At 33.3% G+C, this 13,612-nt stretch overlaps 1 protein-coding gene across 12 annotated transcripts in view; it reads right to left on the minus strand.

The window, feature by feature from the left end:
• Nucleotides 1-13,612, minus strand: part of LOC122571062 (SLIT-ROBO Rho GTPase-activating protein 1-like) — a 43,623-nt gene that overhangs the window by 6,617 nt on the left and 23,394 nt on the right. For 6 of the 12 annotated variants that reach the window (XM_043734297.1, XM_043734306.1, XM_043734300.1 and 3 more), the window contains 7 exons: nucleotides 4,823-5,006; nucleotides 4,039-4,204; nucleotides 3,279-3,503; nucleotides 2,656-2,784; nucleotides 1,540-1,770; nucleotides 919-1,194; nucleotides 74-669 (listed from right to left, as the gene is read on the minus strand). In XM_043734297.1, the coding sequence (XP_043590232.1) occupies nucleotides 74-669; nucleotides 919-1,194; nucleotides 1,540-1,770; nucleotides 2,656-2,784; nucleotides 3,279-3,503; nucleotides 4,039-4,204; nucleotides 4,823-5,006 (1,807 nt within the window). Of the gene's footprint in view, nucleotides 1-73; nucleotides 670-918; nucleotides 1,195-1,539; nucleotides 1,771-2,655; nucleotides 2,785-3,278; nucleotides 3,504-4,038; nucleotides 4,205-4,822; nucleotides 5,007-10,842; nucleotides 11,458-13,612 lie in introns of all 12 variants that reach the window. The other 6 variants (XM_043734304.1, XM_043734303.1, XM_043734305.1 and 3 more) reach the window with 2 other exon arrangements.

The raw sequence follows: 13,612 nt of genomic DNA on the forward strand, positions 1-13,612 counted from the left end.
TTTTCTTTAAATTCTAACATGAAAATTCTTGCTATAAATTGTACTTAACTGATAATTGATATAATGTACTTACTGATTAAGAAAAGCGAACAAGTACCGCATCACTATGACAACTGGTCTTGGAAGACTGGAAATCAGTTCCTTCATCTTGTTAACAAACTCTTGTTTTGATTCTAGTTGTGCTAATTCCATTAAATGTTCGAAGTAAATAATAGGAAACAGTGGTTCCCTTAGTTCTCTCAAATAGAGCTTCAACACACCGGCTACGCTGTTAATGTCGGATGCATCAGTGACGTCGGCCAATGGATCTTCTCCCCTTTCGAACCATTCCCGAAAATTGTTAATTTCTACCTGGGAGCCCGAGACTCGGAAAATACCTTGATGATGAAGACCATATAGATTGATGACTCTAATGCAACTTTTCATGATTAAAGGTATCTCTTGATTAGTGCTTTCCAAATATTCTTCCAATGAGCCACCGAATAACTTTGGTTGGCCGTTCATCTGTAATCTACCGATTCGTTTTCTCCGAGCTTGTTTTTGCTTCGTTGTTGATATCGATGGATTCGGGCTAGCAGTCGAGCCATCTAACAGGCTTTGTCGAATGTATTCTTGTTTTGCGTCTAACCTAGCTATTCTTGATGTTCCAAGAAGGTATTCCCTGAATTTCTGTAAAAATGTTTCAAACTAGTATTACTAACAATAAGTTTGGTAATAGCTAGTTAAATAACAAAAAATTAATATTCTATATACTCTATTTATTCTATTAATCCCTAATAGCCATTTTATAAAAAAGGCCTTTATTACCCTAAGGATTTTCCTTATCCCCAAATTTGTTATATTCAATATAATTAACCCCCCATCCCATTTAATTTTTCATTATCTGATTAAGTAATTATTTTAATCAGTCGAACTTACCGTGAGGTAGAATTCTTCAGTTTCCTGTCTATCTGCTCTGAGCTTAATTTGCACAGTTTCTGGTGGCCTGGAGGTGGGAACAGCGTTCTCACCAAAGTATCTGGAACAGTCGTAATCTTTCGCGGTTAACATCTCCAATAGACTAGCTTCTGCTGTCTCCAAGGTTTTCCAAACTTCTTCAGATTCTGTTCTTAAAGATGTGAGTCTTTGTTGCAATTGGGACAATCTTTGTTCCATCTCAGCGTGTAACAATTTTTGCAGTTCTGGTTCTGGAGTCTATAAAAATAAATTGCAAAAGATAGATTAATAATTAAAGTATGTTAAAAGTTGTAAGTATCATTTGCACACGTTTTCACTAGTTTTTATGTATATGAAATGTAGGATATATCTCCAAAACTTAATTTTTTTACAAAACTTATTTTTTAAAAAATACAAAACATACCTTTTTTTAAAGTTATATAGAATGTTTCAAAACATGAATATAAGAATAAATTTAGAATATAATAATAATTTTATTACTATAATTACATCAAGATTAATCAATTATAAACTTGTTCTCTCATGATCTAAATCGTTCGAACGTGATCAAATGATGATTAAAGAAAAGAAGAATTTTCATACTTCAAGTACCTCGTCTCCTCGTTGACCTTGGAATTCAAACTTCTTAGGTATCATGAAAGCAGAATGATGAGATTCTAAAAACCTCTGTTTATCCGCCCTCGAGTCTAGAGCACCAACACATGCTGCCAATTGTTCAGCACCGGATTGCAGCGAACGTTGCCTACCTTCCTCTGCGCTACAATGCATTAGCAACGCTCTTGCGATGCAATTGTGAAATCCAAAATCCATACACTGAAAAAATACCGAGAATATCCAGTTTTTAGGATATCTATATTTCTTATCCTATATTTATATATTACAGTAAACAAAAATACGAGAACATTTTCCATACACAAATATGAATTTCTTTTATTATAAAAATATAAAAAAATAAATTATTATGAAATAAATATATTACATTTATTTCTAGAAAAATTTGCACAAAATTGGAATGGAACTTGAGAGACTGGAAGGACAATGACCAAATCTTTATTGGAACAAGTGAATGCAATTTTGTCAAGGAGATTTATTTATGTACATCTTACTCAACAATCATTTAACAAAGAAACAATTAGGAAAGGCGATTAAACCTTTCAGTTGACTAAACCGATTCACTGACCTATTATTGAGTCACGTGTACGGTATCGAGAAGCCCGTTTAGTGCTCTCTTAAGTCATGTTCAAGTTACTGCAATTAGTTCATAGATTGCGTGTCAAATATGTATTCGAGCATTTTCCACATTAAAGCTTTGCATTGTTAAAACAATTAGCGCGGAACGCAAATGTATAGTAGCGTGATGCATGCAATAAGTTTCCTTTGAGTTGCTAAATATATTTTGTAATAATTGTTGCAACGTTCTACGTTTTATGTTATTGGGTAAAAGTTTTAGATCACTGATCCATATAATTGTATTGACTTTTAATATAATAACAATTTTTCTATTGGTTTGTATTTGAACATTTTTGTAAATTAACCAGACTAAAACTATTTTCAAAGCTAGTATATCATTAGAAGAGTAGATATAACAAATAAAGCAGCAAACTCCAAATATTACCTTTGTCTTTCATTCATCAAAATATTATGATTTTTATAGAAGTTATAAGGATTTTGCTCTTTTCTTTGATTATTAGAACTTACATCGATCAGATCTGATAGGTCGTCTAGAAAGTACTTCTGTATTGTCGTATTGGATGCCTCCAGACACAAAATGTACTCGTTTCTTGCTTTCAACGCCTTTAGCTTTGCCTCTTGATACTTGACCTTCCTCTGAACAGAATGAAAAGTATACGTGAGTTCAATTTTAATCAATACCGTCCTTTTATCTGTGATATTAATTTCTGACAATCAAAATCCCCGAAACCTCCAACTTTTGCCGCATCTCTTCAACAAACCTAGACAATCGCACAGTCTACCCTACACAAAGTTTCTCTCTAAAACTAGTAATGGTAAGGCGTGAAATTTTGACAGAGAGTTGAATGAAACGGTGCTTTATTCATCAAGAGAATGCATAGATAGCTGGTGGCCTCGGTTCACGTATCCTCCATGTAAGAAGAACGTGACGGAAATCGATACTCGCGCGTCTTGAAGTACACTCGACCTCCTCAGGGTCAGAGAAGCAAATAGAAAGAAAGGTAGAAAGTAAGAAAAGAGAGGGAGAGAAAGAGACAGAAAGCTGAAGAGAGAATAGAGAGGATCGAGAAACACGGGCGAGTAGCGAGAGCAGCCGGCGGCTTGGCCTTGATTTCACATCGCCAACCCACCTTGTTCACTTCCTTTTCCATGAGCTTGTATTTCTTGCTACGCGCGAGCTTCTCGGGCGGGGCATTCGCCACCTCGAGCTTGCTGCGTTGTTGTTCCGCCACACGAAGCTTCGTTTCCGCTTGCCGTGACCCCGTCTGGTATGTCTGATACGTTTTCATCGTGGTATGTAGCTCGTCCAACACTCGAAGGATCTCTTCGTGCGTCTCGTAGCCTATTTCACGGCACTGAAATCAATCGGATTGGACGACCGTCATTTTTAATGATTCCTCTGATTATGTATATCCGTCCGTTGATATAAGCATCCCCCCAGATCAACGCCAAGTACATATATTCATGGCGGTAGTAAGATTTGTAGATGCGTATGTGTGATATTTTTGATGTGAATATTTTACGTTGATTCTAGTTGTTGGATCTAATTTCTTCGACCAATAGTAAATAATGTATTCCTGATGAAAAGGACATAGTAACATTGAAGCATAAGTGAGCGCACCAATTGTTAGATATTTTTATCAGTCTGGAGGAGCTCCAAAGTGGGATGTCTCGGACTTCAAGTTGCAAATGTTATTTATAAATTGATATCTAGAGCTTTTAGTTGGAATAGTGTATTGATAAAAATTAATGTACAAAAGACCTAAGTACTTCAAACTGTATTCTTCCACGTTTCTTGATCGTATAATATTATTTATAACATTTCATAATTGTAGACAACAAATCGTAAATGTATTTTGTAAGATTCCAATGGTACTGGCTTATACTCACACGCTTGTATATCCGTTGAACATCTTCCATCACCTGATTGAGACGACCGACGAGATGTGTGCTGTACACTTCTGAAAGAGCCGCATGATCTCTGCTTAAGGACTTGGTCTCGTTGATAAGTTGTTGCCAGCAAGCATAACTCGAGAATAGGGGCCAATGTTCTCGCCTAGGAATTGTTTGCTGTTAGCTTGATCTGCTTACTTCCGACCATTACTACTTTATCACCAATCTACGCATCTATCAATGTACTTTAATAAACTATACTATTCGAAACAACTAAATGATCATTCCCCGTGTTGTTACTTTGATCTGCGTACCCACTCGTTCTGTTCGTAAACTTTTTGATAACTCATAAAGTCAATTTTTATTATCAGACTGCAGATTTTTATGCATTTCTACATTTTTATATATTTTATATATTTTATAACCAATTTTCTACTTCGAATATTTATATATTTTTGTATATCATATGCATTGTATACATTTTTGCACCTTCAAATCTCCCATAAGTGCATAAAAATCCGCAATCTATTTATTACAAACTATCTGTCTATCAAACCTACAGGACTTCTTTATCCTCCTTACACTCCTTAATTGTTTTGAACAGTATATTAATTATGGAGAAAGAACTCAATAGCACTAGATTATTATCCTTTGTTCATTTAGAAACAAATAGTCTCTTAATTTAGCAAAAAAGAAACCAGTGCTATGTACATATGTAGATAATGTAATGATAATGTGAGATTGTTAAAAACAAAGACTAAAGAGAAGATAAGATACGTACTTTTGCTTTTGCTCCTTGTGTCTGAGCTGTATGCTTCTGGCTAACTTGTCGAGGGACTTGCTGTAATCGAGCTCGAGCTCGGCTCTCCTTCGAAAAAAATCCTGAAGCTCCGCCACGATGGCGACTTGGGCCTCCATCCGGATGTCGAGACATCTCAGCTGTTCGTTCAGCTGCAACCGTATGTCTGAAAACAGGAACACGCCACGAATAAAGACTTTCTGCTGGCTCGTTCGTTTTTCGTTAATCGATCGATCGACCAATCCCGTTTATCACAACCGCATTTCGTGTTATGAACGTATTTGCTACCTTGAAAGGTCTACATCCAATCGTGCTTTACTTTTTATTTTCCAGACACCTGCCGCCGACTCTTCAACTTTATATTTGTCGGAGAAATAGTACATATAAAAGTAACAACAGAATTTTATATAGTTTTATAGTTATTTATACTTTTATCGATTCAAGGGGTTGGTTTGTGGTGGATTCAATGTAAAATATACAAAGTAATTCCTTAGTAAAATGAGACCAGAAATCTAGAACAACATATTTTTATACAATATGTACTTCCTTCAAAAAAAAAAAGATCAAGTTTTTTCATTTGCTCTTTTTATATCACGATTTCGAAATTACATCGTATGTTATACATATTGCATTCTTGCTATGAGCTTGAAAAAATGTATTGTTATAGGATTATAATTCTCCATTATTTTTGTTTTGTATTAAGAATAAGTATTGAGAAAAACTGAGGGATTGCTAAAAGATACTAACAATAAGTGAAAACAGAAATATCATGTAAACATACACCGATTGTATTCTTTAGTATTACTATTTATTCTTATTTGTAATAGTTGAGGGGGTTTTATTGATGTTCTAATAGGATCGCAAGTGTAATGCGAAGTGACCTTTAAAAAATAATATAAATAAATATCAGAGGCAAAAATAAATGGTGTATTTCATATTTGTCTGTTTTGTTGCAATTTCTTAAAGGTCATGTGATATCAAGCTTGTGATTGTATTATCCTAAACATTAAAAATGTAAATTGTTGTAAATATCTGTGTTTTTATAACACTTCCTACGTAGAACGATATCTCAGACAATCTCTTTTAATTTTCATTCAATGATCATTCAATAATTCATTCTGACCTTAAACTCCAATTTCCATAAGAATCTAAGTATGACTATTTTTTATTTATTCTACAACTAAAGCAAATGAACAATATTTCAAAGATGAAGTTATAAAAATTGAAAAACATTATGTCTCTTCAATTTATCGAAGCAAAAAATCAAAGTTGAAGGAGAAAAAAGAAAAGGAAAGAATAGCAATTTAAAAGCAGCTGAAACTGACAACCTGTTTCGTTCTATGTATCTGATGCAATTAACAAATAAAACTCTAAAGTCTAGACTACCCCTGGATGGTTTGCGTCTAATCATGGATCAATGAGGGTCATTGTAACGAGTTCATTGAAGGAAAGGCACCCTTCGCAGAGGATTAAACGATTCTTTATGTGACTTTCTGAGAAAGGAATGATACCAACAGTCGAATAAAAAACGGGCGCGTAAAAGCTATAGTTGTTAAGAGTGGAGGAGTTCAAAGAATAAACGATATAAATGATAAAATTAAAAAATAAAATTTTTTTCTAGTAAAGAAATATGTAAATTCTATGTGTGACAATGTAAAAAAGTTATAAGAAAAAGCTTTTACGACAATTTATTTTAGCTTTTCGACTATGACCATTAATGTTGACTAGGCGGCAATGTATAAGCAAATAAAATCAGGTAATACGAGATTTAAATTAGTAATAAAATATATCATTTGCTATTCAAATTCCTTAAGTATGGATATTTTGAAATATAAAGAACAATTTAAAAAAAGGGGGATAAAAAGTTTTAGGAGATATTTGAGAAACTTTTTAACGTTTTTAGGAACTTGTACGAAGAAACTTGATAGTTGAGGGCATCGGGGAAGTACCATGTGTAATCCCATGTGGTGTCGAGTATTTCTGAGAAAGCAAGAAAAAGAAGTAAAAAAAGAAAGAAGCTGTCCATCGTTGATCTTAGGTCATCCCATATGAACTTGCTTAACTTTTTCCACTCGATTCGAGCGTAGGGCGTATCGATTTTCCGTACTTCCGCGGTGTGATTCATTCCCCAAGTGGCCACGAGATTTTCGACCTCGTCGCACAGGGGCTGAAACGCATGAATCGACCTGCCTACGCCCCTAAGAAGGTAAATAAACGCACTTCGTTACGGGCTGCCAATATATCGGGTGATTTAAAGTAAAGGTAGCATGTGATTTTAGACACTTGAATTCATCGACGACATAAAATGTCCTTTCAAGCATTAAAAATTCACATGACTTGATTTATCAATTGAACAAGGTTTCCGCCTGTTAACTAGGTCACTTTTAAATCGGACTCTTCTATAATCAATATAAATGACTACAGATAAATTCAATTCTGTTACGTCAATCTCAGTTCGTGCAGATGATACAACTCGTCATTCGGATTGCCAATCTCTTGGACATAATATTTTCTTTATTTAGAAATTCCCTATCTCTTCGTGATTTATTTTATTCCTGTAATATATATAATGTAATCGACACGTTTTTAAATATGATATAATTTATTTTTAACAGAAGTGAAACGAGTCGTATGAAAAAAAGAGATAAGGAAATTCTAAATAAAGAAAGTATTATGTTCAAGAGATTGGCAACACGAACGACGAGTTACACCATTCTTGCCACGTGCAGCCAAATCTCCATGTGACACCGTGCATTCCAAATCTTCACGAGAGTTCCCCGAATCACTCTTCGCTCGTAACCGATACTCTGGCAAAAACATTCTCTCGGTCTCAATCATAGTCTCTGGCTGCTAGAATTACACAACCGAGCGATAAAATTTCAATAATACGTTTATAAATAAAGAGTAAACAGATAAATGCAAAATGTACGAATAAATGTGCGTTCGTTGAACGTATTTATAATGATAATTATACTCTAAAAATTGTTTTGGAATGATGATGTTAATAATTCACAGCCAAACTTAATTTAATCCGTAACTATTGGTATCGTTGATTCGCATAATAGTTTGGGGTTCGTTTAGTTTCAGAGAAGTCTTTCAATTTTAGCGTACGTCCTTTTAATCTGCATTTTATGGTAAAAGCGATAAATAAGTAACAGGATGTCTCACGTAACTAGGGCAGGCTAATGTATTTTTAAAATAGAGACGGACAGAAATGTCATACGGCAAAATGAAATGGCATAGAATAAAGGGTATTCTGGTGTTAATTTCATGTATTTTTATCCATTCGTACATTCAAATAACGCAATTGCATCTTTTTTGTTAATGCATGCCATTTATTCTATATCATTTCATTTTGCCCTACGCCATTTCTCTCCATTTCTAAGTATTTTAAGGATTACATCGTCCTACCTGCATGAAACACTCTTTACATTGCATAAAACATGGCATACAGATTGAAATATATTCGTAACGAGATACATGTTTATAAGTATAAAATGAAACTTGGGTAGAAAATTGTTCTACCTAACATGTATTGCAAAGATTACTATCACTTCAACTATTTTCTATATTTTTACGTATTACATACATTCTGCACATTTTTGCATCTTCCATAAGCACATAAAAATCCACGATCTATTTATAATGTTTCTATTTACTTGAAATGAAAAAATATTTTCCCCAACATAAATATTACCAGACAATATTATAAAAAATATAAGAGGACATATACCAAACTTTAAATCACCCTGTATATCACGGTGCTCATCGATCAGAAACCTCGAAGGGGGAGTAACCGGAGGATGGCGACGAGCGCGTGGCAATTTCCTTTCAGAAACTGTCGGCTCACCCGTTTCCCAACGCATCGTCAAAATATCGACATTTCTACGATAAATTATTTCTACGTTAATAATAGCCGGCGCACTCTTTTATGCTCCACATGGTTATCGAATGTTACGTAATCGACCTTAATAATAATAATAACCCGCGCGGCGTTACCCGTTCGATTAATGCGTATCGTGTTAACGGTTCTAACGAGGTCCGTCCTGCGTGGATCACCGGTGACCCACGGGCAACTTTTAGCTTCTTTCTCTTCTTCCCTCTTTTCTTTTGCTTTTTTGATGCATACACTAGCGCCGATATATTTTCCTTTTTTAAACACGTTCGAAGAATGAAACAGGTCGTCGTAACGGATATAAAATTAACTTGTTCTATAACGATAACCGATTAACTCTCTGCAAGTGACATGGAAGTTACATGCTCGTCTATCTTTATTTTTTAACCTTTTAACTGTTGGAGATAGGTACAGTGAATGCACTGATGCATATAAATTAAAGAATTACATATATTTAACATTAAAAAATTGCAAAAAGAAATTCGATGCGCATAAAATATAAATCTGAATCAAAATTTTAGTCGATATTTTTGCATAGAAAGAATAAAATTTGTTTAAACAAGAATAGAAATTATAACAAAAATAACTGGGCAAATTTTATTCGATTCACTTTTTAAAAAGAAAAGTTTATTTAATCGAGAGTTAGTTATCAATATCTGTATGTTTTAATCAATAGCTTTTGATAATACTTTGGCTTTGTTGCATCATTATGCGATTCTTGCTTCTTTCAACAAAGTAGAGTTTAATTGCTACAACAGTAAACTAATCATTACTTTTATCATTTCTGCGATCACAGTGTTTTCTTGCTTTATTATCTATAATACTCATTAATCGATTAATTTATCAATTGGAAACTGCTGTAGCCGATTATATAGGTTTAGCAATTTAACAATGTGTATTAATTGCGGATTCAATATGATTTAATTTTTGTAAAGCCAAATAACCAATATATTTTAATTTACATCTCTTCTAATCAATTTTCTTTTAATTAATCCGTCTTCCGACAAATTAAGTCAGTAATATAGATATCGTAAATTTAGCCATCGTATCAAGTATGAGAAATATGATTAGAAACTTCGAAAAAGATATTTATTGCAACATAAAGAAAAATGTTGATTTTACAGACTTTCTCCATACCACCTGTTACTTGGAATTTTCATATTTCACAAAAGGTATTGGAAATAATAAAGTAGATAAAGATAACTGCCTGTGCGAAAAATAAATTGAAAATTAAATATATTATTCTATACAGTGATATATAAAAATATTATAACTCTTACTACAGAAATTTTTTATGAATGTATTATGCGTGTTGTATAGAACATTTTGAAGTTTCATAAGCATCGTAATGAAAGTAAGTTAATTATACATTATATTAATATGCCTCAACTTAGTGAAGCTTTCACTAGCACTGATTGCATGTTTAACTTCTGCTTGCAGTAAATGTCTTATAATGTCTGATCTGTTTCAAACTTCATCAAAATAATTGCCACAATCTTCTTTCATTGCAACGCTAATGAAGTTTCAAGGAATCTTTTTAAAAACCTTTTATGGTAAGTATTCAAATATTTTCGCGGATCACTCTATATAAGAAGAAATTTAAAATCTGTGAAAGATGTTTAAAGATGTAAAGATACTTATACTTGATTCCTCAGAGTGCATAACAGAGAAAAAGACAGAAGAACATAAATAATACTTGATTCTTCAAAGTGTATAAAAGAGAAAAAGACAGAAGAACATAAATAATTCCTAAAATCATTCCTATTATATAAAACGCCGATTTCAATCAGTTTACTAGAATTCTTCCACACTTCCAAATCTAATTTGTAAAATTAAAACTCCCAGTTCTTCTATTATACATCGTAAGAAACACATTAATCAAATCTGTGCACGGACATCATAAATTGTGCCAGGGAGCTGTCACGATTCTCATATGAGGGGTTAAAGTTCATGCAAGACTTCTCGTTTCCTAAAAAGCACGTGTCTCCCTATTTATAACTTCCAAACATTCTTTCAACAATCGGATACCCGGCTCACGGTAACGGGTTAGGGGTACACGTGTGGAATAATTGCTTAAAAACGGTTCGTAAACGGCCGTGCCATTTACCTTTCGTCAAAGCCTCCCATTCTTGTCGTCCAGCGAGCTTGAACATTTTTCTCCGTTATCCTTTCCGACTGTCCACCACACTCTGATCTCTCTCCGGTCCTCCGACGATTATTCCTCGTGCCCACAAATCACTTTTCTCTTTTATTTCGTCCAATAATCTGTCTTTTCCTTTCTCACGTGTAAGTTACACGAACACACGCGATATTAATCCGTGCTTTACTAAAACACGAATTCACCCGAATTTTTTTCGAATTTATTATATCGCGAAAAAGTTACGAATTCACCTGAACTTTTCTGAAATATATTATTATCACGAATTCACGCGAACTTTTCTCGAATTTATCATATCGCGGGAAGTCACGAATTTCTGGGAACTTTTTTCAAATTTATTATTATCGCGAGTTCTCGCGAACTTTTCTCAAATCTATCATATCACGGAAAGTCACTGATTCACGTGAATATTTCGTTGAATTAATCGAATCACGAAAACTGCAGGAACATCAACGAACTAACGTGATATTTCTGGCAATGTTCAGTTTCTGGAACACACTGGTCAAATTGGACCCAGCCGCCGTGATCTTTGACATTCTTCGGCCTCGAATGACGAGCTCGCATCTAGATTTCATTGATATTAGTCGATAATTATGGTATATACGTACTGATAATGACGTTAAGGAGCGAGTTGGGCGGGCAGGTCAGGCGAAGAAAGCTCGAGATAGACTATAGAGTAACGTGTATCTAATCGTGGGTGGACTATATATTTCGTTGCAACGATGGATTGGCAATCTAATCGAGTACCAGCTGGTGGCGATGATATGAGAATAGATGCGTATCGTGAAGATATTGTTGGAAAATAATAGTTATGTAATGGAATGATAAAGTGCCTAATGAATACATCGTTGTCGTGCTTGTGTGGGAACGAAGAAAGAAATGCTGTTTTTGTATGAAACGTGATTATAGTCATGAACTTGCTATCTATGTATTTGCTGAGAAGCGATTCAAGTTATCCAGACTGTAAAATTGTAATATTAAAAGTTTGTCGATGCAAGGGAAATTTATAAACTGAAGTTTTTTAACCCGTTTAAGACTAATGATTCGAATGTTGATTTATAGTACCAATTAATATTCGCATTGAAATCAAGGAAATTATTTTGTTAGTTCAATAAAATTAATTATAATAATTAATAATCTTAAGAAATTGAAAAGTATAATAAGTTAAAACAATACATTTTATAAGAGATATTAGTATTGAACCTATATTTGAAATAATGCGTTTGATAAGATCTAAGTATAGATAAGATAATATCGGCTTACAATTTCTTTACCGTAGAATATCTTTTTAGTCAAGAATATATTGAAATAAAGAAAATTGCCATCGATATCTGTATCATATTAATCGTCAATTAATAACAAAATTAACACGAAACTTGAGACAACTGGTCCCAAATTTTTAATCGGTAGTGTATGTCGTTTCTTCCTGTTTCTGTAACGAAATTATAAGGTACAGGGAAAGTTCAATCAAAAGTAAAAGTATAATTATATTCCTCTTAAACGAATGTGTATTATATCATTATTTGCAAGAAAGCGTTTTATGGTGCTTTCGCTACGTTATTTGTTTAAGAGATATTTTTACTTTAATGTACAAATTAACACGTATATCTTACAACATTGACATGAACTCTCTATTTATGCAGCTTTTATCTACACTACTTTGCAAACTCGTCGTGGAATATCTGTTAAGTTAAGCGTTTTCCGCTTTAGAACAATTTCGTAAAAGTTCTGGGAAAGAAAGGAAAACAAAACAGTGTACTCAATTTTTCAATTCTATTGTTTCACGAAACGATTCCGACAATTTCATTGCCACTACAATAATATGAAAATATTTCGAAACACGAAAGAAAATTCTTAAAATACAGAAGTGGTTCGTATTTTCTAATATTAGATAATATCGCATCATTCATATTTCCAGAACTGTCCCTGTGTTGTATTACACGTGATCCAGTTTATATAAATAGAAATTAAAAACACGAATATTTAGATAAATATTGTAGAAATGATTTTTCTTATCACAGTTTGATCTTAAATATCATGTTTGTAATGCAGCTTTATTTACAATTAAGTATTCCTGGGATCAATGGCCTATGATACATACGTGTTGTGTGTGAAGCATTTTGGATTGCTTAAACTCTTGTAATATTTTATGAAAATCTTGTTGGATCTCGAGTTTTTAAAGTTCCGATAAAGTTTCGAAGAATTTTAGATATCGAAACGTATGATGCTGAAATTGATTCGAAATTTTACGGCAAATGAAATATTTCAATCTCAAATACTCACTCTTTGCTACATGTTGCCGAAAATATTCCAATTTTCTGTACTTATTACTTATTACGTACTTATTACTGCATGCATGTATAGGCATACTAGTTAATTGTATCCAACTGTAATCAACTTTATATGATTATAAAATCATTTTGATACTATGAAAATAAAACGTAGAACCTAATAAAAAAATACGTTTCATTGGTAAATAAAGTTGTGTACAAATAAATATATACTTTTTATAGCCACTGTGTATTTATATGTATATTAATGCATCCATCCAATAGATGCGTTTACCAACGTAATGTGTACCTAATTCTTTCAAAGAAAATCGAATTCCTATTGTATGCTCTCTAATAGTGTATTATCGTTTCGATGTAAGTAAGTATTGTTACAGGATCAGCAAACCGTAGAAAGGTCTGGTTCGCACCATGTGCGAGAAAATTGAAAG

Source organism: Bombus pyrosoma, linkage group LG9 (assembly GCF_014825855.1).
Source record: "Bombus pyrosoma isolate SC7728 linkage group LG9, ASM1482585v1, whole genome shotgun sequence".
NCBI classification, from domain to species: Eukaryota; Metazoa; Arthropoda; class Insecta; order Hymenoptera; family Apidae; genus Bombus; species Bombus pyrosoma.